Source organism: Elaeis guineensis, chromosome 7 (assembly GCF_000442705.2).
Source record: "Elaeis guineensis isolate ETL-2024a chromosome 7, EG11, whole genome shotgun sequence".
NCBI classification, from domain to species: domain Eukaryota; kingdom Viridiplantae; phylum Streptophyta; class Magnoliopsida; order Arecales; family Arecaceae; genus Elaeis; species Elaeis guineensis.
In genome coordinates, this window is record NC_025999.2 from 100,057,608 (window position 1) to 100,083,423 (window position 25,816).

At 45.0% G+C, this 25,816-nt stretch overlaps 2 protein-coding genes across 3 annotated transcripts; both read left to right on the forward strand.

Annotated features, from left to right (window-relative positions):
- LOC105048078 (proton pump-interactor BIP131) lies at positions 1–9,423 on the forward strand. Of its 2 annotated transcripts, XM_073260471.1 has the most exons (9): positions 185–406; positions 797–869; positions 4,839–5,233; positions 5,433–5,627; positions 5,702–5,881; positions 5,982–6,176; positions 8,068–8,166; positions 8,238–8,765; positions 8,870–9,423. In XM_073260471.1, exons 3-9 carry the CDS (start codon positions 4,844–4,846, stop codon positions 9,176–9,178), a joined length of 1,896 nt encoding a protein of 631 aa, XP_073116572.1. In that variant the 5' UTR covers positions 185–406; positions 797–869; positions 4,839–4,843; the 3' UTR covers positions 9,179–9,423. The 2 variants fall into 2 exon arrangements, with proteins under 2 accessions (XP_073116571.1, XP_073116572.1); XM_073260470.1 differs by lacking the exon at positions 797–869 and having other exon boundaries at positions 1–406.
- A 343-nt stretch (positions 9,424–9,766) lies between these two features.
- Positions 9,767–12,227, forward strand: LOC105048077 (non-classical arabinogalactan protein 31-like). Its single transcript, XM_073260472.1, has 3 exons — positions 9,767–10,639; positions 10,749–11,024; positions 11,735–12,227. The coding sequence occupies exons 2-3, from the start codon at positions 10,766–10,768 to the stop codon at positions 12,055–12,057; spliced, it is 582 nt and encodes a 193-aa protein (XP_073116573.1). The 5' UTR covers positions 9,767–10,639; positions 10,749–10,765; the 3' UTR covers positions 12,058–12,227.
- Positions 12,228–25,816: the final 13,589 nt, after the last annotated feature.

Genomic DNA, 25,816 nt, shown 5'->3' on the forward strand with positions numbered 1-25,816 from the left:
AAAAGCACCTTCTAAATGCCACGTCCCTCCTTCGGGTGTGCCCGAATTCAGATTATACCAGAGAAGAAAGTAGAAAACGAAAGCCGGAAACCGCGATCCACGGTTCCGAAACCGCGGTCCCCAGGTCTCCGCCCTCGTGGAAGTGAAACTAGGAGGAGATCTTTTCTTCAATCTGAAGCCCGATTCCCTCCCCCATGTCGCAATCTCGATCGCACTAATAAAATCTATTCATCTACCCCATCCGTATCTGTATCGGCCGCTTGGGAGATCGCTTTCCATATAAACCCGGCTCTTTCCGAACATAGAAGGGGGCGGAGGATATCACTGCCCCTCTCTTCCCCTCCGCCACTCCTTCCCCTTTCCCCGTTTAAAGAAAGGGTCGCCTTCTCCGATTCTTGGACAAGAGGTATGGATCCTTGCTCCTATCTGTTTCGTTCGATCGCATTTTCGTGGATTTTTCCTCGATTTCTCCGTTTCGGGATTTTATTGATTTGGGCCTTTTCGAAATGGCATCGTTTCTTGTGTTCGTTGTAGAATCTGGGTGTAGGTATTCGAGGATCTTTACGTGGGTCCATCTATTTTATAGATCAAGAATGGATTTCTTTGCTTATTTGTAGGATTCGTGTAATGATTACCGATTTAATTTATTTGGATAGTGGTAGGTCTTTTATATTTTTTTGGTCAAGGAGTGATTCTTTGGTGATTTGATCGTTCTTTCTGTATGGTTTTGTTTTCTATTTTCAAATTCTTTTTTAGGGATTTCTTTTGAATTTTTATATGTTAATTTAATTTGTAGATCGAACAAGAAGAATAAAGGGTTTCGGAGGAAGGCGATTACAAAGAAAAGGGAAAGACCACCTAAAGAAACGGTGCAAACACTGGGTCTTTCGTTGTGCATGCATGATTTGTTTTTGCTTCTTTATATGGTTTATCTAATATTTTGAAGAACATGCTTGGCTTATCATTTGGAATACTTATAAAGAACATGCTTGAGACCTGAACGAATTTTAATACTTTGTCTCAGTGACTTTGTGCTATGGATTCCCGGAAACATTTACATTCGGAATCTTAGAAAAAGGCGTGTGGGACATAGCAAATATTTTGGTGCACATAATGAGAGAGAATTCGGGAGCAGTTTCCATGCAGAGGATATAGATGTTAGATAGGACTGAATTGTAAAGTATTGTTTTTTAACCTCTCAATGGATGTGATGACTGATGAGGCTTATCACTGTAATTTTATTTTTTTCCCAAATAAATTTAGTTTTGACATGATAAATTATATTCTGAATCATGAGGTTAAATGAGTTTTTTGGCGAGTGGATCTGGGCCTTTTTGGGTAGCAGCAAACCAGCTGTAATTGGAAAGATGTTGTTCAAGAACACATATCAGAATTATCTGTACACATTTCCTTGCACTTGTGTATACTTGTATGAGTCATTCATGTGGTGATATTTAGCTTAAAAAAACACTATATGCTTAGATTCTGAGAGATAGATATTCAAGGAAACTACGGGCAACTACATGACCATCTGATTTGGATTTTATGTGATTTTAACCCAACCCACCTCCCCCTCTCCTTCAAAAAAAAGGGGGAAGAAAAAAAACTCTTTTCGATATTTCATATGTTTTAGGAATGTGATGGTTCTACGTTGTTTCTAGGCTGAAGATATCTCTAGTGCAGATGAGGCTAGGACGTGATATTTGGAAATAGTTGGCAACTACCAATACAAGCAACAAAGAGAAGCTTTAAGATGCTGTATACTCTATATATTGGTCTTAAATAGAAAGAAGCATGATTCGCAAACTCTTTTTTTTTTTTTGGTGGAGAAGCACAGTTTATAAATCCAATCTCTGAAAACTTAAAAAAAGATTGCGAAGTTCTATCTACTAGGGAAGGAAAATATGAATCTACATGATATACTATTAGATAAAAGCGAAGTTAAAGAGGTTGGGTGGACAGACCCTCTTTATCAACCATTATTGTCCTAATTGTTAATACCTAGTTTGCTCCTCATGTGTTGAGCCTTCTGTTGTTTCTAGTTGCAAGGGACTCATCCAAATTCTAGATTATTATAATTGTTTTCACGATGGATATATATGTATGGATATTCATGATCAAATCGGACTCAGAATTGGTATTGGAATGGATTGAAATGAGAATTGGAATGACCATAATTGAGGCAATTGGTTCGTGACTGCAACGAAGTCGGAAGAGGAATCGGAATCTAAATCGGATTTGAATACTAGCGGAGAGTCAGGATTGGGTTTTGGGGGGATTGGGATATTTCCATTCCTCTTTGGAATTGAAATGGGAATAGGACTCTCCCAACTAAATGGCGGGAACGAGAGTCACTCACTCTCATTCCCATTCCAGAGCCCAAGTCGCCCCGCCCCCCCCCCCCCAACCAAACATGCCCTTAGAGTTGTATGAATGGTTTTGTGGCTCTACGAATAAGTGTAGTGCAAAGATGTTGGGCTGATCTATAAAGTGGTATATGTGGCCACATATGCAGATATGGTCTCTTGACTGCAATGCATTCCTTATACGGGGTTATCATATGCGACTAGGGTGCATATGGGCAAATAGACAGCCATGCTGTCTGGCTGCATCCCTACTTAACATTATGTAGCTTTATATGTGGCTTGCTTAGCATTATCAAGTTGTATACATGACCCACTCTTCTGCAAGCCCATGCAAGGGATTCATTTGGTTGGTAGGTAGATGCAGGTTATGGCTATGCCAGGTGCATGTATTGTCAATAATGTTAATTTATAAAACGATATGATTATCACTATTAAATTTTAAGTTCTAAGTAGTGAGTAGTAAGTATCACTTATTATTCTTATTAATGTTGCTATTATTATTTTTATGATAGAAAGCCACCAGTCACATATCCCCTGCATATGAATCTGCATACCACCTATGCATTATGTGGTCCCTTGACTGCCCACATATTGTTGCCTCCTTCTAAAACACTATATATACGAAGAGAAACATTGAGATGGCTGTATATCGTAACAGGCTTCTATCTTGCCTGAGGGTGAGGATGGAGGAGAAACCATTGGGTTCAAGAGGAAGCAAGCAAATGGACAGGGTTGATGTAAAGCAAATGCATAACTCTGTATCACTAGGTCATGCTGAGTAAGTTACGAGGGTTAATCTTAGCCATCTATTTTATTATCTGAAAGCAAAGAATTGAGATTAAATAACATGTAAGTTTTCTTATTAACATAGAAACCTAGGGCCAAGTGCATCTCCTTTTTTCTTTCATGCACATCATGGGGTGCATGGGGTTAGGCTACTTCTCCAAGTGCATTAGTCTGGCCTGTCCATATGCAACCTTGTTGCTCAGGCTATGACCAAACCTGACCACTACGATCTAATTGGCAAGAGCTCAATTATAATATGTCTAATTGAGAAAACAATATTCGATTAATTGTATGAGATTGATGAATCAGAATCATGCTTTTAGGAATTGTGCTTCTAACCTAATCTCCTTGAGAGGTTAGTTGCTGTGTTATGTGGGGAAAGGTCCTTCGACTTGGTTTTTGTAGCCAAGAGAAGATGATTTTGATAGATAATGACCTGTTATCTTCTGCTTAATGTATCATGTTCAGCTTGTCTCGGTTAACTGGGGGTCCATCTAGTGGTCATTTGGAAGTGATGAAACTCCATTTTCTGTGCAAGAGGAGAAAAGTTACCAAGCATGAAAGGTGCCTTTTTTATTTTTTTGACATTTACCATTATTGGTCATTAATGGACTATGCACTTAGTTGGCGAATAACAAAGGCATATAGTGATGTGGAAATAAATATGTGGAATCTGACAATAATTTGGACATGGAAAATGGTGAGGATGGCATCATAATCTTGGAAACCTTTTTGTGGAAGAGTTGCAATTTTTGCCTCTCGTAGCTTCATTTCATCTACTTTAGGTTGCAAGATGAGATGTTTTAGTTTTTAGTGTGATTGCTCGCTCTCCCTAAGACATTTTCAAGGATTTTTGAGCTCTATGCTTTTGCCTACAGGGAATTGGCTATAGATCTTGGTTAGATTGAGGCAATATCTCAAACAATTCTACTAAACTTAGTTATTAGAATCTTCTATTGATGCATATATATTTTTTAATAAAATAATGCTAGGTAGTTCTCTGCTTGACATGTTGTTTAAAGAAGAGGTAATTATGATGATAATTAAGAATTTTAAATTTGTCATCCAAGGCTTTAATCTTGCTTTGCGTAATTTCTAGTATTACCATCGATGGTGATCTACTTTTGAACATTCATACACTTGCCAGCATTTCTACTTCTGAGAATTTATTTGGCTGCATCTCTTTCTGTTGCATGGGCATACTTGCAAACAAGGTTCGTCGTTTTGATATCAGACTCCATATTAGTACCATCTTATTACAGTGTCGGTATGCCCAACACAGTACTCGGTTTGGGATACTGGATATTGGTATGCCCTCTCTATTGCTCATTGGGTCGGTATAGGTATGGTACATTATGGTTGCTATGCATCGGTACTGACCGGTAGAGCAAACCCTGCTTACAAATGGATATGCTCCCATGCATTTGTCTTTTATGGGCAATCTGGTATGCTTGTGTGCATCAAGTGGGTAAATGCATGATTAAATGGTTTCTGGACGTACATCTTAATGGGTACTTTGCATCAAAATTTCTTTCACTACTATGTTGATTTACAGAAAGACTTGGGATGGCCTCCATGTAATTTTTGTTTCATTCTATGTAATTGTTACTATAAATGGCCTCTTTTTGTGGATATTCGGGAGGACTTGAGCCTATTTTAATTTGGTATTTTGTAAACCTTTAACAGAAATTATGGTTGTGGAGGCAGTCGTGGCTGATATTACTCCTAGCCAGGTCAAAGAAGGAATTGAAGGAGACAATACATTTCTTGCTGAAATGGATAGCAAGACAAAATCTAATCAGGGACAGGGACTTGATGGACCGAGAAATTTTGATTCTGTGGATGATTCACATGGACTGAATGGAGAGAGCAAAGAGGGAGATCATGTTGCCAATCTCAATTTTCCAAAGGATGCTGTAGATGAGTGGCCAGCACCAAAGCAAATCCATACCTTATGCTTTGTCAAGTACCGTTCTTATGAAGACCCAAAACTGAGGGCCAAAATTGAACAAGCTGACAAAGAGATTCAGAAGAAGAATCAAGCTCGATTCCAGATAACTGAAGCATTAAGGGCCAAAAGGGTGCGCTTCTCCCAAATTGATTGATTCACTGTGTTGTTCTTTTTTAGTTTTGTGTGGGAGAATTAGCTTTGTCTGTACTTTATTCATTAGAATGCACTGCAATCATGTTGTGACAAGAGAAAATAAAAAAGGCAGTGATATGGTCCTATTGATTCTAAACTTTCTTTTCTTTTGTTTTCTTCCCCTTCTCTTGCTGCAGTCTGAGCGAGCACAAGTGATTTCACAATTAAAGCCTTTGACCGCCGAGGACAAACAATACCGGATGATTATGGATGAGAAGAGAAAAGAAATGAAACCATTTCAAGAAGCTTTGGGCAAGCTGCGTAGCGCAAATAATGATGTGAGGGAGAAAGGAATGGGTTTATGCTCTTCAGAGGAAGAGCTTAATGAACTTGTAAGTGAGCTGTTCAATTTACTCGGTTTTTGGTGCCTTGGCATCTAACTCCTGCTTTTGTTTTAATGTAACAGATCCAAAGCCTGCATTATCGTATGCAACATGAAAGCCTCACTTTAGTTGAGGAGAAACAGTTGATGAAGGAGATCAAACAGCTTGAAGGAACAAGAGAAAAGGTTAGCATTAATGCTGCTATGAGAGCTAAAATTCAGGATTCCTTAGGTCAGAGAGAAGCTATTCAAGACCAGGTCAAAGTAAGTTCACAGACTCTGCATGAAATCCATTTTAATCCTCTAATCTTATTGTGTACCCCAAGATCTTGTGATTTCACTGTTTCTATTTATTTTTTTGCAGTTACTAGGTGGTGATATTGATGGATTGAAAAAGGAGCAACAAGCAGTTAGGATGAAAATCAGACAACTGGAGGAAGAACTGAAGACCATAGATGGTGAAATCATTTCCTTGCAGGAGGAGTTGACTGCTGTGAATGAGAAGAAGGACAAAGCTTTTGAAACTCTCAATGAATTGAGAAAAGCACGTGATGAAGCAGTATGATTCTTTACATCTAACTCCAAGTCTTTATATATGTGTGTGTGTGTGTGTGTGTCTAAACAACAACAATTTTCAGTATAAGGGGTAGTTACTTTTACCTACTTGCACCGTATTACTTCAATGGAGGCATGATTTACTTTTCATTATGATGTTTGATATCATAAGCTTTTATCAATCACTCTTTAAAATGAATTTGCGGGTTCCACATAGAAATGACTTTAAACCTTCTTTCAATTTCTAATTTTGGTGATCTAGGATCTGTACTTTTATTCAGTTCAGAACAAATAAACATATGCTGGAATTTGCAGTTGCTGTACTAGACATATAGCAAACAGGGGCATGCCAAACTTGCCAATAACTTGAATATCCAGAGATTGCCCAACTTATGACCCAAAGTCAATTTATTTTCAACTTGGGGTGCCACAGGTGCTCCAAAATCTCATTCTTGCACATAGTTCTTGTTCTTGATGCCTTCAACTTGATCTCCTACTTGAATAGTCAAACAAGACAATCTGTGTTTCCATTTTAGTATGTTCTTCATTTCATCATTTTAGATTCATGCATTGTGTCTTTCCTTGTGAAACCAGCCAAATCAATTCATATATGTGGGTCTGTATAACTCAATATCACTCTATATGCCTATGCTTTCTAGTTATTCATGTGCCTGACATATATTATTCTGGAGCTGTGCTTTCCTCTTTCTCTCCCCCACTCTGCTATGATGCTTGGTCATGGATTAGGTTATTATTTCGGCAAGTATGTTTGCTCTCTATCAAGGGCACAAAACCATCAGTATTTTATCAATCAAGATATCAAGATCTGGCGGGGTATTAATTTTAGTGACATTTGAGTCTTCTGCATTATTGTAACAGTTTTAGTCTCTATCTTCACAGTCTTTTTTGTTTGATCTATGAAAATAAAATTGTCAGTGCTATGGTACCTGCTTCATCCATTGTAGACCAAGATCAAAAATTTATGCCTATAGGCATTTTTGGGGGGCCTCAACTATTACGAGCATCCATTCACATGTTGACAGCCCCTGGATACCAAATAGTGGAAATGGGTGGTGATTCTAGGTCCAGCCAAAGTGACAGAGAAAATCATAAGCTTTCCAAAAGTGTGAGAAAATCTTAGTACTTAATAGTAAACATATGGAAACATTTATCAAGCATTTAGATATATAATGAATTGTATAGAATGTCCATGATCTGGCTCCAGGATTCATGATAAGCTAGATAATTATAACCAAAGATAGTTCAAGACTTTTTATCCAATACCACTAAAAGCATAACCCAAAATGGGGCAATTATAGTTTTGAGCTAATAAATATGTGCCTAACTTGGCATTGTCACTTTTATCTGTAACCTTGTCTGGCTATCCCAGCATACCTTCCTTTTAAGTTCTCCATGGTGATGCTCAACAATTTCTTATTGATGCAATAGTAGTATTTAATGGGATTGCATCATTTAAGAGCCAGAGATCTTTCTTAAAAGTACTACATAGGCTTAGGCAGATGTAATGAATTTGGGCTATATTCCTAGGTTGATAATGGGATTCTCTAATTATTGATCTGTTAGTGCAATCGGATTCTAAATTTTTTAGTCATCATTAAAAAATTTTAAGAGTGCTAGTGCATTTTCTGTAAATTACAGATTGAATGATTATAGTTAGTAGGCCTTGAGTGTCAAAAATTTTATGTATTTATTCTCTAGATTCCTTTCCAAATTACTTTTGGATGCATTTATTTTCTGGTGCAAACATGGTGCAGTATACCATCTTATCTTATTTAAGCAGTGGCAAGGCTGTCAGGATGGGTGGGTTACATAGTGCAGCTGCATGGTTGCCATGGTAAATGAGCCTAATGCTGATTTTGATGCTTCGGTTTCAGAATGCATGTTACTTTCAAAACCGTTCACTGTTGAACACTGCCAAGGATCTTGCTGCAAAGAAGGATATAGCATCACTGCAAGAGCTTGCCCATGCCGAGGTTTGTCATGAACATATCTTTTCCTTCTCCTTATCAGATCAGCTGATTAATCTCTTTTCTTCACGTGTCAGGAAGAGAAATTTATGTCACAGTGGAACAGTAATAAAGACTTCAGAGATGATTATAAGAAGAGGATATTGCCATCACTTGACATTCGGCAGCTTAGCAGGGATGGACGGATGAGAAACCCTGACGAAAAGCCAATTGTTTCGGAGGCACCATCTACAGAACCAGAGACCATGCCGATTAAAGCAAGTGTAAAACAAGCAAAGGAGGGTGCGAACCCTGCTCCACTACATGATACTGTCACTAGCCGCAAGTTACACGATGATGGGAATACTAAATCGACTGAGGTGGCATCGAAAAGAAAGATGAGTGGTCCCATGGAGACTGAAAACACTTCAGTGACTGACATATCCCAGAAGGAGCCTTCAAAAGTTGAAGAGATTGATACTGTGAAGTTGAAGGAGATGAAAAGAGAGGAGGAGATTGCAAAAGCTCAGTTGGCTTTGGAGAGGAAGAAGAGGCAAGCTGAGAAAACTGCAGCAAAAGCAGCAATCAGAGCTCAAAAGGAAGCTGAAAAGAAACTCAAGGCAAGTGTTGGTTGTATTTTTTTTATTGAGTTTATGTACTGATAAACTATCTAAAAATGTCATATGTTATCGGCACATTTAGAATCCTTTTGCAATTCGTACAGGAAAAGGAGAAGAGAGCTAGGAAAAAGGCAGGGACGTCTGCACCTGCTGCCCCGGATGAGCAGACTGAAATGGACATGCAGATCATGGAGCCCGAAGATACTAATGTGAACATAGAAGCCCCAACTTCCGAATCAAGCAAAGAACAAAAAGAAAAAGCTAGGTACAGAAATCGCCCAAAAGGTCGGGCTCCGCTCCCTAGGGTCATCCTTAAGAGGAAGAAGTCACATTCATATTGGTTATGGGCTGCTCCAGCGGTAGTGGTGGCTCTGGTGCTTGTGTTGTTGAGTTACTACTTTTCTTTTGGAAGAAACTAAGGTAGATTAGTCTGAATTCAAGATGCAGACCAGTTTTGCAGCGAGGGAATACTTTGGCAAACAATCGAATTATACCTGTGTCTTTCTGGAGGGTGAATTCACTCAGTTGACAAACGTTATATGGGATGCTCATGCAGTGTTGAGTTTTTATTGGACAACATGCTGTATGTTACCTTTTTTGTTGAAGTTTTACTTCAAAAAATATGTTGCTGGGAATAAGATAGTTGCATGGTGTTGTGAGATTACCAGATATGGTTTTTATTTGTTCCTTTATTTTGAATCATTCTTACAGAATTCTCATGGGGGGATCGAGTTGATTGCTAAATGGAGGGGGTCCTGAATGAATAAGTGAAGTTGCTGTTTATTTCTCATGTATGTCAGGATGAAGTTGCTGTTTATTTCTGGTATATATACACTGATTCTGATAATGCATTTATTTTTTCTGCATGGTGCATACAACAGGCAACAACCTGGATGGGAATCATTGGACAGGTCTTCTTCTATGATAGGGGGTATTTGGTTGGAGGGAATAGGGTCTGAAATTATAATGGGAATGGATGGCTCTTCATTTGGTTGGGAAGAGTTTTATTCCGATTTTGAGATGGAATGGAAATGGTTCAATCTTTTTAAAATTCGATCTCCATTCTCTCTTAAAAATTTAAATTTTTTTCCAATTTCGATTTAATTTTGGATGCGAATTAAATGTTGGAGGATTTTGATTTTGATTTCAATCTATTCCGATTTTAGTTCTGATTGCAAATCAAATATTAGTAGTGAAAATATACGAGTGCATTTGATCTTTACTTTTGATCCTCTTATTTTACTTTGTTTTTCGTGCATGCGGGGTAGCATACGTGAACGGAGCATAAGAACTAGAATATATACCGGCTTCTGTCCTGAACATTTCGGTTTACTGTAGTAGTTCGACCTCGGCAGCAGAATTGCAAGGGGCTGGCGGCTTCAAGATATTTCTCAGAGAACGTTAATTGGGGTTGAAGCACTAGATGTTGTTACTCCATTGTTAAATTGAGACCAGAGATCCCGGGGATGCCTGACATGCGGGCTCAAGTTTGGAAACTCGTGTTAATTGGGGTTGAAGCACTAGATGTTGTTACTCCATTGTTAAATTGAGACCAGATATCCCGGGGATGCCTGACATGCGGGCTCAAGTTTGGAAACTCGTGGGAGTCTTGCTGTTGAGGACCGACTTGGTGATCTTCTGGCCACTCAGCTAGAAAGCCAGCTTTGCGCCGTCGCCTCCGGGTACTCACGTGCGTCTCTCTTCTCCAGGCGGTAGGAGGTATACAAGCTCAAGCCCATGCTCAAATTATTAACCCCAATGACTATTGCCATAATACAGATATTAGTACTCTGGTCTCTTTAACCACCACCGACTTTCTCTTGCCACTTGGTCAACCCAAACCGCCGAGGATCGTGGTGAGGGACGACCCATTTCCAATGGTAGATCTCTCTCTCTCTCTCTCTCTCTCTTTCTCCCCTATTTAGTGATGTGGTGTTAAATGCTTTGGAGTGCACCACCATAAGAGTGTTCCGTGTTCGTTCACTGAAGAGAGAAGATTGAAGAGAATGGTTGAGGCGAGGGGCCGAGTGGTTCAGCTTGTGGTTTTGCTCCTGATTTCCTCATCAGCAGAGGGTGTTAATGAAGTAGAAGAGAAGGCAAAGAGTTTGGTCAGGGAACCACCACCACCACCACCTCCTCTATTTATTAAGCCACCCTTCCACCTTCCACCAGTGAGGCTTCCCATGGCCGTTGAAGGGGTGATCTACTGCCGGTCTTGTAAGCTACGCAACTATGATAGGCTCCTTGATGCATCACCGCTTCCTGGTCTGTTCCCTTTCTCATGCCTCCACTACCAAGGAAATTGACAACTCACTTGATTCTAGCTTTCATAATTCAGAGACTTGACTTCGGTTAAAAGTCCATTTTGAGCTTTTCTGATGAATTTCTGGGCATACATTATGTGTTCTTTGATGTTTTATGATAGGTTTTCAAAGAGATTGTTTAGCAAAAAAAAAAAAAAAAAGGAAAGAGAGAGAGACTGACGACGTACATATGTAATCCAAAGTCCATGATACATACCGCCCCCTCCCCCAACAACAAAAAAAGGGAACTCCAGACAAATTCAAAACTGGAATAAGTTAAAATCTATTTTACATCATAGTTGTAGTGGGCGGTTTTTTTTATGTTCTTGCTTGATGGCTACATCTTATAAACCCACCATAAGCCCAAATAAGGCTTATTTTTGACAAAGGCATACTTCACAATATAATAACCGACGTGTTGTGGGTTTCGTTTGCATGAACATTCTCAATATATTATCATGACTTTACCTTCTTCCATCAGTTAGACGGGGGAAAACTATGGATCAAATACCTACTAGAAGGAGCAATTTATATCGGGAAAGAAAGTTGATAAACATTCAGAACATTACGCATCTTCATTAGCATAATTTCATTTTAGAAGATGATAAAATTATTAGATCAATATGTCGATTCTTTGAACTTATATGTAAGGTTTGTAATATGAATTTGCAGGCGCAGTTGCAGAGTTGCGGTGCAATAACGGCAGCAGGCGTGAATTAAAGTTAAATGGGACGACAAATGCTGATGGTTACTTCCTGATCCAGGCACCAATGAGAAAGGTGACAACATTTGGCTCCCACAAGTGCAAGGTGTTCCTAATGTCATCGCCCTTGGCATCATGCAACCGGCGCGGCAACCTCAGTGGAGGAGTAACAGGGGTTTATTTGAGGTTTGAGAGGATTATAAAGGTTGGGCCCAACCAATGGGCTCTCTTTGCTGCAGGCTATTTTGAGTTTTGCCCTGCCAAAACCACGCTGTGTCCACATTTGCCATGAGGTATCTCGTTTTGGATTTATGCAACTGAGATCTTTGTAATCCTAAGGTCAGAGCTCTCTTGGTTGTGATGAAATTATACTTTGTTTGGCATTTGCCGGTACAAATGGAATAAACAGTTAAATGCAAATTAATCCATCTGTTGCCGCTAGTCTTTTCGATCGATCGGAGAAGAGATATGGCTGGTGCTAGATGGCGATAGTTTGACCCGTAAAATAAGTCTTTAACTAAAATTGGCTCCAGTAGAGATGCTCCGACACCCAGTCGAAAAATTAGAAAACAGTGAATAAAGAGTGAGTATCGGGAGAAAAGTGAATGTGTACCTTAAAAGTTCCTTCTGGCCCTTTATTTGTAGATGAAGGTGGAAATATCGTGAGAACAAAAGATAATCAGATTGTTAATTTTGTTTTATTGGATGAAAAATTTTTGTTATTTTCTATTTTATTTTGAGAGATATACCATTATCTATCTGCTCACAATAAGCTGTTATGTAAATAAGATAATAACATCAAGTATTAAACATTCCCGAAATGTCGGCTTGGATCTATCTTGCACATACTTTTGGTCGGTCAGACCATGGGTCGGGTACATCCGAGCCATCTAGCACGTCGGATTCGGCCGAGGTAAGGTTTTATGACCTGTATTACCATCATTTGCCTTATCTTGACTTGGGTCACGAGGATATAGCTTTTTAACATATGTTCAAAATCAATTTTCATATACATTGACATATGGGAAAGGATCAAGGTACCCAGATCCAAGGTTAGAATGCTTGACCAAAAAGATTTTGTGTAGTTTTTTGTCTATTATATATTAATAATCATATCATAATTTTTCATAGAAGAAAATACATGATATAAATACAAATATGATTAGAAAAAATTAAGTTTAGGGCTGCTTGTTTGTTGGGTTTTACTAAAGTAGGTTCATACAAACTTATTTGTAAAACATATTTTATAAACTAATAAGTCACGGAACTCAAAATAGGAAAAAAAAAAAAAAAAAGGTTTTAGAAATCTCATAGACATCTAGGCTGACCAAGAAAATTTGAGGAGGAATGGTAAGAAAACCGCATATATGCTTTCAAGATGGATTCAGGTTATATCGTAGTTCTCTTAGCTTTAGATAGCCGCCTCTTAAAGAGTAATACCGAAGTGCATCCATCTTGTGCAGACAAAAAGTTAGATCAAGTGGAGAGAAGGGAATAATTTAGCTCAAAGGAAACGAGTAGGGTTGTTGAATATTAAATCGCCAAGGTGGTGTTAGTGGATCTGTGAAATTTTTATATTATGTGCACTTAACCATTATCTTAGAGTATTTTTATCTTTTCCTAGATCAGTTTATTTAATGCTAAACTAGTAAATAAATCTCACTAACACCAGGGGGAATCATGGTCAGCACTTAACTAGCCGTGCATGCATGATTACATGTTCAAGTCCCATGTGCTTGGGTACTGATCTAGACCAGTTACTGAGGATTATCACTAAGAAGGGAGGAAAGGGGTTAAATATTGGCTTTCAAGAAAACACTAGATTCAAGGGGTTGAGTATGAGATAATACCAGCTGGTATGCAAATCTTGAGCTGATGCAAGCAGAAATTCATATGTATGGGATGAAGTGAGCGTTGATTGATCTGATGCAAACATTTAAATATTCACTACCTTGTCAAAAAGAAATAATGTCGCAAGTAGAGCTGATCATGGGTGAGGTCTCGGATCAAAATTATATTCATTGCTTGCTTAAAATTTAACATTTTTTTGTGCCCAAGTCTGGACCATGATCACTTGGTTTATATGCAAATATTTGTAACGTCATGGACCGCAAATGCCCACTGCCTGCCTGTCTGTCTGCCCAGTAGACAGAGCCAATTTGTCAACCACTTGGCCCTCGCTACCGAGAAATTACAAGCGGGTAATGTGGCGTGTTATCCAACAGGGATTTGGTGTGGTCCATCGCTCCTGGTCCAAGTAATAATTAGACCCTGCTACCAGCCTACCACTCCAGATGCGTTGAACCATGAAGTCTGCACCATGTGATCCATACAAGTTCCAAGCATTCCTGGGTTCACACCCGGTCTCCAACACCGAGAGACAGAATAGATTCCACCGGCCTTATGAGAGTCCGATTAAACCTGTAAATCGTGTAACTCAAGAGCCAAAACCTAGCCTCAATTTCAAAAAGAAAAAGTAAATAACAAAAATCTTCTCAAGCTTATCAGTAAGTTATATTGATACCTAATAGTTTGAAAAATATACACTAATTCTCTTGAGAGCCTGTTTGAGAAATCCAATTCTGTTGGTCGCCCATGGAATCAAGAATTACACAAATTCATATCAACAGAACTCCTATGTAGCCCAAATCTTATGACAACAAAAAAAAAGGGACCTCCATAATTTTTTTTTTTAAAATTTTTACCGACAAGGCCATAGATGGAATTTAGGTTAAAAGTAGGACGGTTCTTTTAAAGAAAATGAGTTGAACAGGCTACCAAATTCGATTCCTATAAAAAATTCGGCCTAATCCCGATAAATCTTGAAGTTTATTTTTATCCACCATTTTAATCTATAATTTAATAGAATATTAATTAAACTCTTAATCTTAATTAGGCTTCAAATATTATATTAAAAAATTTTAAAAAATAATTCAAATAATCTTAAATGATATAACGACCATCGAAAAATATAAGAAAATAAACATATCCTCCTCTAAATCTAAGAGCAATTTTCATTTTTTATATAAGATAAGTAGCTTCACTGATGTCATTAATTTAATTGAGTGTGGGTATAGATATAGTTTTACAAACTATTTCATGTAAATATTTAAGGAGGTGGCAGTAGTTTTATACTTCATTCAAAAAAATTCTTAGAACCAACGTATTTACTGGATACTGAAAATAACTGGTTAAATAAGTGTCGATCATATTGGGTTGAATTGACTCGTCCACAGGAGTCCAGGAAGGCCAGGGATAACATGACCTACCGATTAGACTTGATGTAGAGCTATGCATTTAGTTTTATTTATTTATTTATTTCTTTTTACGGAATCAATTGAGAAAACACATCAAATTGAGTCAGGTTTTAGGTTTAGCTTTGCAATTACGTAGATGCAATACATTAGGAACGGGTGTTTTAGTCAAGCTCGATGGCGAGAGTCCAGCCTAATTGATTCCCAAATATTAAATAATAGATATGCTAGCGTTAGATGGCTGATATTAATATTTGCTAGCACCGATTTGCTGCTCGCACCCAGTTATATATTTTATTGTTCAAAGAGCCTCAACTGGATGCGTGCACGATTGCACATGTTAAAAAGTTTGTACCGTCCATTATATTTATAAAAGAATAATACCCGCACGATATGCCGGATCATAATTAAAATTTAAGGCAGAATTATTTATTTTTTATCTATAAAAATAGAATTGATTATATACTGGATTATAATTATTGGATATAACATACCCCAGCCGAAGTTCGTGACAGAAATGATCCTCCGAGGATTCTACCGACTTCCGACCTTCGGCGACATCTCTCCGAACCTCTCTGGCGGCCGAGCCTCCGCAACACTCCCAAGTTTTGCCGACGGATAAGCCCCTACCAGCGTCGACCGGATTCTTCACGACGGACGGACTTCACCCAAGTTTCCACGATGATCGACCACCTTCTAGACCTCATCCAGACTCCTACGGGAGCCGGACCTTGTCCCCAACTTCGGCTGCAGGAAGACTTCGTCCGGACTCCTACGGGAGTCGGACTTCATCCCCGACTCCGGCTGCAGGAGGACTTCGTCCGGACTCCTACGGGAGCCGGACTTCGCCTCCGACTCCAATTGCAGGTAGACTTCGTCCGGACTCCTACGGGAGCAGGACTTCACCCCCGACTTCAATTGCAGGTAGACTTCGCCTGGACTCCTACGGGAGCCGGACCTCGTCCCCGACTCCGGCTGCAGGAAGACTTCGTCCGGACTCCTACGGGAGCCGGACTTCATCCCCGACTCCGGCTGCAGGTAGACTTCGCCTGGACTCCTACGGGAGCCGGACTTCACCCCCGACTCCGGCTGCAGGAAGACTTCGTCCGGACTCCTACGGGAGCCGGACTTCATCCCCGACTCCGGCTGCAGGAGGACTTCGTCCGGACTCCTACGGGAGCCGGACTTCATCCCCGACTCTGGCTGCAGGAGGACTTCGTCCGGACTCCTACGGGAGTCGGACTTCGCCCCCGACTTCAATTGCAGAAAGACTTCGCCCGGACTCCTACGGAAGCCAGACTTCATCCCCGACTTCGACTGCAGGAAGACTTCGTCCGGACTCCTACGGGAGCCGACTCCGAGCTCCTACTGCAAGCGACCCACTCCGAGTTTCCGCTGCAAACGATCTACTTCAAATTTCTACCACGAGCGACAGGCCTTGGCCGAGACTCCTCGACAAATGATCCCCATCCGGGCTTCTACGGAGACCGAACTCCAACCGAACTTCGGCCGACAGGCCTGGACCCCATGGCAGGCCGCAATAACGGCCACGACTCTGCTCCACTTCCTGCAACAGATTCTGCACGGCTCCATCACTCCCTGGCAGGCTGCAGTAACGGCCACGACTCTGCTCCACTTTCTGCGACGGATTTCGTGCGGCTCCATTACTCCCTGGCAGACCACAATAACGGCCACGACTCTGCTCCACTTCCTGCAACAGATTCCGCACGGCTCCATCACTCCCTGGCAGGCCACAATAATGGCCACGATTTTGCTCCACTTCCCGCGACAGATACCGCGCGGTTCCTCCACCCTCTGGCAAGTCGCGACAACGGACGCCGCTCCACTCCCCGCAACAGACTCCATGTGGCATGTCCCGGTGATGGCCACGATTCCACTCCACTACTCTTCGCAACAAACTCCTCCTGACCCTGAGCAGCCCACTGCCAGACGGTTACAAACATCGCTATCAGTCTGTTGCCCCCTCCGCCTATAAAAGGGGGACCCCAGATACATTATTCTCTAAGCTCTAATTTCTATCCCAAAAACTCTGCTAAAATTTTCGTTCGAGCACTCCATTCTTGTTGAGGCAGAGAACTGACTTGAGCGTCGGAGGGTCTTGCCGGAGCAACCCCAACTCCGGTTTAGACTTCTTTTGCAGGTCCCGGCGGCGACCGCGACTCCTTCGACTCCATCTTCTCCGACACAGGTAGATTTTTGCACCAACAGGATTGGCGCTAGAAGGAGGGGTTGAACCTTCGCAGTACCCTTGTTCTTAAAGGAGCGCTCAACGGGACCGCCTTCGGTCATCTTTTCCGGCGTCCTCTCCTCCTTCCCCCACTAGGTCTTCGCCCGATGCCTCCCCGCAAAGCATCTACGCAGTGATCCACGGCCTCCACGGTCAGATCTCAGGCTCCGGCCTCACCCCCAGTTTTCCAGCCTCCTCCTCCTCCTCCGGCAACGGCGGTTGGCGCGGAGCAATTCGACCTACTGGTGCAGTAGGTCAGAGGCCTCACTGAAGTTGTGCAGGTCATACAACAGCAGCAGCAGCCGCAGGCATCAGTGCGACTGGAGAGAGCATCACCAGAACACCAAAATCCGACGGTAGGACGGGCCATTTGGGCCAGCCGTCCCGTCTTTTCCGGAAAGACAAATCCGAGGGTGAAGAGCCCTCAGTCAGATCACGATTCCATCCCTGGAAGATCTCTACCTTCATTCTGCCAGAAGACCCTTGAGACCCGTAGTCGAGAGGATTTTCTGGACCGGAGGCTCTAGGAGATGAACCGGCGGATTGAAGAACTCCGCCACGCTTCCCCCGCTTATGGTGAGGACATTTGTACTGACCCTCCCTTTTCTCAAATGATCATGCAGGAACCGATCCCGCCGAACTTCAAACTCCCTCAATTTGAAAGCTACGACGGGACTTCGGACCCAGTTGACCACCTGGAGGCCTTCCGGACAATGATGCTGCTTCATGGCGCGCCCGATGCCATTCTATGCCGAACCTTCCCATCCATCTTGAAGGGAGCGGCGAGAAACTGGTACTCGGCGCTGAAGCCGGGTATCATCTTTTTCTTTGATCAGATGAGCCACCAGTTTGTGGCTCATTTTGTTAGCAGCCGGCGTCCTCGGAAGGGTTCGGAGTCCCTCATCAACATCAAGCAGAGGGAGGGGGAGTCTATTCGGGCCTACATCAACCGTTTCAATGTCGCCGCGTTGGAGGTCCGGAACTTGGACCAATCGGTAGCGATGGCCACCCTGAAAGGCGGCCTTCAAAAGAATGACCTTTTATTCTCCCTGAAAAGAAGTACCCCAGGGATTTTACTGATCTGTTGGCTCGGGCCGAAGGGTACGCCCGAGCGGAAGAAGCCTTCAAAATGAAGGATGAGGAGACCGCGAGAGAGCGGCAGGTGGGAGACTCGAGTAAGCCCGCAGTCGAAAAAGGGTCGAGAGAAGCTCGGCCACGTTCTCGAACTCCTCCCGGGCAGAAGCACGTCCAGACTCCTCCCCGAGCATGTAGGCAGGGAAGCCCGGAGCGCCGGGCTCGGTGGGGCTCTGCCCCAGGAAGATTCCGCAGCTACGCCCCCCTCAACGCATCGAAAACCCAAGTACTGATGGAGGTCAGAAAACAGCTCCCAAGGCCAGAGAGGATGCGCACGCACCTCGAGAAGTGCAATCCTAACAAGTTCTGCCTCTACCATCGTGACCACGGCCACGACACGGAGGAATGCATTCAGCTCCGAGACGAGATCGAGGAGCTCATCTGACGAGGTCGACTCGATAGGTTCATTCGGCGCCGGCCTGAGGGTAGAGAAGATCGGCCAAGGGCCCTGCCGCAGCCTGAGCCGTCGAGGAGGGAAGAGCAGCCTGGAGATCGGCCTCCAATTGGGATCATCAACTCCGTCTCTGGAGGACCTTGATAGGAAGCAGACCTTCCACGGTCCTGGGATTTGAAAACTTGTAAATGTATAACGAACGACCCCACTTTAAATCAAGATTCTTTTCAGATCTGCACATCTTTTCCTTTTTGGCATGGACTTGTAACGACAGAGGACGACCCCGTCGGACAACAAAAACAAACCCCAATGTAGGCAACGTCGAAGGCCCAGTTATTTGTAGATCGAATTGGGAGAGAGGCCATACAGCACCCATATGCACCCCCACCGTCATGTTAGGGACAGGAGGAGAACCTCGCCCTAACATGAGCAAGGTCGAAGGCCCGGTTATTTGTAGACCGGATGGGGGGAGAGGCTATACAATGCCCATATGCGCCCCCACAGCCATGTTAGGGACAGGAGGAGAACCTCGTCCTAACATGAGCAAGGTCGAAAGCCCGGTTATTTGTAGATCGGATGGGGGGAGAGGCCATACAACACCCATATGCGCCCCCACAGCCATGTTAGGGACAGGAAGAGAACCTTGCCCTAACATGAGCAAGGTCAAAGGTCCGATTATTTGTAGACCGGATGGGGGAAGAGGCCATACAATGCCCATATGCGCCCCCACAGCCATGTTAGGGACAGGAGGAGAACCTCGCCCTAACATGAGCAAGGTCGAAGGCCTGGTTGTTTGAAAATCGGATGGGGGGAGAGGCCATACAGCGCCCATACGTGCCCCCACAGCCCCATTAGGAACAGAAGGAGAACCTCGTCCTAACCTGAACTGAAACCGATCACATCAAAAATAGGGGAAGAACCTCGTCTCGACACCAATTAAGGTCCAGCCATTCGAGACCCGGCAAGAAAGAAGAAAATCTTCTCGGCGACCCTTCTACGCTACCGCGACTCCGTAAAAAGCTAGGGAGAATCCTTGCCTAAAAAAAAAAAAAAAGAGAGAAGAAGGAGGGAAATGTGAAGGAACAGCGGCGGGCTACCCCAATAAAAAACGGAGGCCAAACTACACTAAAAGCACAAAGGACCTCGTCTCTATGAAGAGGGAGGAAGAGAAAGTAAGATCTACGGTCGCGAATAAAAGGCAAATCGACACGGCGATGGCTAGGAACCTCCAAGCGGCGTCGACGCGGAACCAATCAAAAGCATAAGAAACTCGGTAATGACGACCTAATACAAAGATGAACAAAAACCTTCGAACAACATCGACATCGCACGAGATAAAAATGAAAGAAGTCTGGCACACGATAATTCAACACGACGTACGGGTAAGGTAACAAAGACCTTTTCATTTTATTAGCAAAATGTGCATTACAGAGCCCTTGAGGCTGAAGAAGAAAGATGACAAGAAAAGCAAGCCGATGCGGCGACGACCAAGAACCTCCCGACGACATCGGCATCAAAAAGAAAAACAAAAGCAACAACGCCAACAAACAAACAAGCGGTAAAAGAAGACACATAGAAGGATGAAAGACAAAAAGAGCCCTAAGGGGGCCCGGCTTCTCCCGACTTCGAACTTTCGGCTTCGACCCTCATCAAGGAGTGCCTTAGGCTTTCGACTTCTTCTTCCAATTCCTTCTCTCTCATTAGCATCTTCATATATCTCTGATGAAGTCGCTAGCTTTCGTTCTCTGCCTCTTGACGCCTCTTTCTCAGGACCTCAGATTCTGCCTCCGCATCTTGACTGCCCGCTGCTCGTACACCAGCTAGACCTTCAATTGCTGCAGTTTGGCCTTCCCCTCCCCAAGGGCGACAGATAGCTCTTCTACGGTTCTTCTCAAAGATTGAAGTTCGTCGGAATCCTGAATGGGAGCAAACTGAGCCCCTTCAGCTAGCTGCCTTTGAAGGCGGGCAACCTCGTCGGTCGCCATCCTGAGCTTCCCCCTGTATTCGTCCACCTGCCTGCACCAGCCGGTCCGGTACGCGTCATAGCTCACCTCGGCATCCTGGAGCTGTTGCTGAAGGTCGGAGAACTTCTTCGACCATTCCCGGTCGCAGTCAGCCCGAGTCAGAAGCCGGGACGAGCTTCCTTCCAACTGGCTAATCCTCTCCTGTGCAGCCGACAGCTCCACTCTGAGAGAACTGATCTTGGCAGCTTGAGCCCAAGATCGATCGCTGGTGCACTTCTTGTGTTCCTCGAGCTCCTTCTCAAAGTTCTCTTTCCTCCGGCTGTACTCCATGATCTCCTTCACGTGGAGGTTCCGAAAGTGGGTGGCCTCCGCGGTAGCTTCAGAGTGGCTCTCCCTCAACCTGCGAAGCTCACCATCCATCTCTTTCGACCTTTTTGTTAAATGATGAACTTTCTTCTTCAAACATTGGATCGTGGACTTCAGCGGAATCCCCTGTGGGAGGGAAAGCGCTTCGGCAAGACACTGCCATCGGAAGACAAAAGCGTCAAGCCGCATCTCATTGCATAAAGCAAAACAAAAAAAAAAGGGGAGAGCAGAGTGGAGAAGCCCTCCAAAAGGATAAACCCAATTTTATTGATTGAATGTTTCTTAAAGACAAGAGAGAAAAAAAATTATAATAAAAATAAAATACAAAGTCAGAGGTCTCAGACCTCTGAGGTAGGAGTTGGGGAGCTCGGTGTCCCTAGAAAGGGGGCTGCGGTGGCAGTGGCAGTAGCAGTGGGAGAGAGACCGGCTTCATCTTCAGACACCTCACCCAAGAAGCTGAGATCGAGCTCGAGAAATTTTCTGACCACCTTCTCCTGGCAGAGCTCGAATCCTTTGATGAATGCTTCTTGGCCGAACTTGACGTTCAGGTCCCTCATCTCCGCAGAGGCCTTGAACTCCTCCACCGCTAGAACCCTGGCCTCCGAGACCAGGACCGGGATCTGCTCCGCCAAATTTGCGACCTCGGCTCCGCCTTCCTCACCGTCTCCTCCGAGGTCTGCTTCTCTTTCTCCAGAGCCTGCTTTTCTTTCTCCAGGGCCTCTTGGAGGGTGACTACCTCGGCTGCCTTTTCTTTGAGGTGAGCGACTTCGGCCCGGCGACTCTCCTCCGCCTGGATGGCGTCCCTCCTCATCCGGTTCGTCGCCTCGATATTGGCAAGGAGCTGGTGCCCGATCTGCAAGGACGACTAGGAGGTCAGAATGAAGGTTGAGAAGCTAATTAAACGAAGGAGCGAGGAGAAGGGGGAAGGTGAATCTGTTTACCTCGAGAAAGGACCCTAGGGAGTCCAAATCCGCTGTTCGGGATCGACGCAATCAATCCTCTGGACGACCTCGGGCAGGATGTAGCCGTCAATCAGCTGCTTTATCAAGTCCCTGTCATTGAAGGGATTCTCCCCCGGCTCTTCTTCGGAACCGTGGGACTCTTCGATGGCGGCCCGGCGGCTACTCACCCTGCGGGCCACCGACTTCCTTCTCCTCCCCCTCTCGACCCCGGGCACCTCCGCGGAACGGACCCCCAAAATGGGAACCTCAGTGGGGGGACTCCTTGAAAAGGCCCGAGGAGCTGGAGGTTCGGCGTCCGAAGGAACGTCGACTGCGAAGGCCACCTGGGCAGGCGTGGTCGAGCTCGTCTCCTCCGTTCTAGCCTTCTTTGCCGATCCGGAGGCCGCGGCGCCTTTCCTTTTGTGAGCCTTGAGGCCTCTGGCGAGCATCCGTGCTGCTTCGGCGTCCATTCCTGAAAAAAAAAAAAGAAAAAAAGAGAGAGGAAAAGAGATCAGTAATAGAATGAAAAAAAAAGGGAGAAGAAAAAAGAGAGAGAGAGAAGAAGAGCGGGAGAAAAGAAAAGGAAGGGAAAGATGGGATACTCGCAGGGTCCAGGGGGCTCAAGTCGATGTTGAACAAAAACTGCTCCTTCAGAAGGTTGGGAAGGGAAGGAGTTGAGTAACTAAGAAGTTTTCGGACGGCCTGAAGGTCGTCCTCCCCCAAGCTTGGAGCCCTGTGGACAGAGTCCCTTAGGGAGCCCCAAGGGGGCAATCCCAGCCTCAAGGTCGGGCAATGGACGAAGAGGTACTTCCCCTTCCAGTTGTGGATTGAAGAGGGAGCACCTTTCAGCAACCCCTTTTTGCCAAACTGAGGGGAGAAATACCACCAGTCCTTCGCCGAGGGGTTGCGCTTGAAGGTGTAAAAATACCTAAACAAAAAAAGAGATGGCTGAACTTCGACTACATGGCAAAGGGAGAGGAACCCTATCAAGAACCTAAAGGAATTCGGCACTACTGAAGCTAAAGAAATGTCTAAAAAATGAAAAAGGATGACGACGAAAGGCGGAAGCAGAAGCTGGAGTCCGACACGGAAGGCCTCCTGATACAGACAGAAACGGTCAGGTGGAGGGGTGCTAGCCCGGTCGGCGGGATTAGGAAGCTCCAGATCATACTCCGGAGGAACTCCATACTGAACCCTTATCAGTAGAAGTTCATCCGGAGTCAGAGAACAGGGAATGGCACCCGGCGCAAAAATCGGGTGAGGCCCAGCCCTAGATGTGGGTTCGTCTACAGTGTGGGGGTTCTGAGGGGCTGAGGCAGACGAACTCCTGAAACCACTAGAGGCAGAGGTGTCGGAGGACATTTCAAACAAAGACCCTAAAGATCCTGGAGAAATCAGGCAGGACAAGAGGCGAAAGGTTTGCGGGGGACCAAACCAGAGAAATGCGGCAGAAGAAAAATGGAGGAGAAAAGGCCCCTAGATGGCAAGAAGAGAAACGAAAGTTTCGGAACTAACCTAGATCGCTCCGAAAGATGCAGAGGGGCGAGAAAGGGATGACTCGAAGAACGCTTAGGGCCAAAGTGGACGCCAAAGAGGGTCAGAGCTCTCGGAGAGAAGGCAGACACCAACAGAACTCTCAGGCGGAATGAGACTCCTGAAGGCGGAAAGGCGGGTTTAAATAGACCCTGCGATCCGGCGCTATAATGATCGCGGATCTCTCCAGGCCGACCCACGCTCGCCACGTGTCCCACTCGCCACCGCAGGTGGCTAAAAGCGGTTGACAGCTGACAGAGCCATTACTACGCCGTACCTGAGCCAACGCACCAGCGGGAATTCCGAAAGGTCCCTTCGGATCGCCCCGATTTGAAAAGACTCCAGCACGTGCGCATTAAATGCCAGAATATCTGAGGGCGATCGTGCACAGGATTCAAGGGGACAACTTCGGCTGTGAAAATTTTTCTGTACTTTCTTCATTCGAAACTCGAACTTGGAAGTAGGGGGACTGGTGTTGGGTATAACATACCCCCCAGTCGAAGTTCGTGACAGGAATGACCCTTCGGGGATTCTACCGACTTCTGACCTTCGGCGACATCTCTCCGAACCTCTCTAGCGGTCGAGCCTCCGCAACACTCCCAAGTTTTGCCGACGGATAGCCCCCACCAGCGTCGACCGGATTCTTCACGACGGACGGACTCCACCCAAGTTTCCACGATGATCGACCACCTTCTAGACCTCGTCCGGACTCCTACGGGAGCCGAACCTCATCCCCGACTCCGGCTACAGGAAGACTTCGTCCGGACTCCTACGGGAGCCAGACTTCATCCTCGACTCCGGCTGCAAGAGGACTTTGTCCGGACTCCTACGGGAGCCGGACTTCGCCCCCGACTCCAATTGCAGGTAGACTTCGCCCGGACTCCTACGGGAGCCGGACCTCGTCCCCGACTCCGGCTGCAAGAAGACTTCGTCCGGACTCCTACAGGAGTCAGACTTCGTCCCCGACTCCGACTGCAGGTAGACTTCACCCGGACTCCTACGGGAGCCGGACTTCACCCCCGACTCTGGCTGCAGGAAGACTTCGTTCGAACTCCTACGGGAGCCGGACTTCATCCCCGACTCCGGCTGTAGGAGAACTTCGTTCGGACTCCTATGGGAGCCGGACTTCATTCCCGACTCCGACTGCAGGAGGACTTCGTCTGGACTCCTACGGGAGCCGGACTTCATCCCCGACTCTGGCTGCAGGAGGACTTCGTCCGGACTCCTACGGGAGCCGAACTTCACCCCCGACTTCAATTGCAGATAGACTTCGCCCGGACTCCTACGGAAGTCGGACTTTGTCCCCGACTTCGACTGCAGGAAGACTTCGTCCGGACTCCTACGGGAGTCGGACTCCGAGCTCCTACTGCAAGCGACCCACTCCGAGTTTCCGCTGCAAATGATCTACTTCAAATTTTTACCACGAGCGACAGGCCTTGGCCGAGACTCCTCGACAAACGATCCCTATCCGGGCTTCTACGGAGATCGGACTCCAACCGAACTTTGGCCGACAGGCCTGGACCCCCTGGCAGGCCGCAGTAACGGCCACGACTCTGCTTCACTTCCTGCAACAGATTCCGCGCAGCTCCATCACTCCCTGGCAGGCCGCAGTAACGGCCACGACTCTGCTCCACTTCCTGCGATGGATTCCGCGTGGCTCCATCACTCCCTGGCAGACCACAATAACGGCTACGACTCTGCTCCACTTCCTGCAACAGATTCCGCACGGCTCTATCACTCTTTGGCAGGCCACAATAATGGCTACGATTCTACTCCACTTTCTGCGATGGATACCGCATGGTTCCTCCACCCTCTAGCAAGTCGCGACAATGGACGCCGCTCCACTCTCCGCAACAGACTCCACGTGGCATGTCTCGGTGATGGCCACGATTCCACTCCACTACTCTTCGCAACAAACTCTCCTGACCCTGAGCAGCCCACTGCCAGACGGTTACAAACATCGCTATCAGTCTGTTGCCCCCTCCGTCTATAAAAGGGGGACCCCAGATACATTATTCTCTAAGCTCTAATTTCTATCCCAAAAATTCTGCTAAAATTTTCGTTCGAGCACTTCATTCTTGTGGAGGCAGAGAACTGACTTGAGCATCGGAGGATCTTACCGGAGCAACCCCAACTCCGGTTTAGACTTCTTTTGCAGGTCCCGGCGGCGACCGCGACTCCTTCGACTCCATCTTTTCCAATGTAGGTGGATTTTTG

Excerpts from the sequence above, each read along its gene's own strand:
- LOC105048078 (XM_073260470.1), top strand. The coding sequence starts at position 16 with ATGCCACGTCCCTCCTTCGGGTGTGCCCGAATTCAGATTATACCAGAG. Across the intron at positions 5,882-5,981 it reads CTATTCAAGACCAGGTCAAA|TTACTAGGTGGTGATATTGA; the intron begins GTAAGTTCACAG and ends ATTTTTTTGCAG. Across the intron at positions 8,167-8,237 it reads AAGAGCTTGCCCATGCCGAG|GAAGAGAAATTTATGTCACA; the intron begins GTTTGTCATGAA and ends TTCACGTGTCAG.
- LOC105048077 (XM_073260472.1), top strand. The coding sequence starts at position 10,766 with ATGGTTGAGGCGAGGGGCCGAGTGGTTCAGCTTGTGGTTTTGCTCCTG. Across the intron at positions 11,025-11,734 it reads TGATGCATCACCGCTTCCTG|GCGCAGTTGCAGAGTTGCGG; the intron begins GTCTGTTCCCTT and ends ATGAATTTGCAG.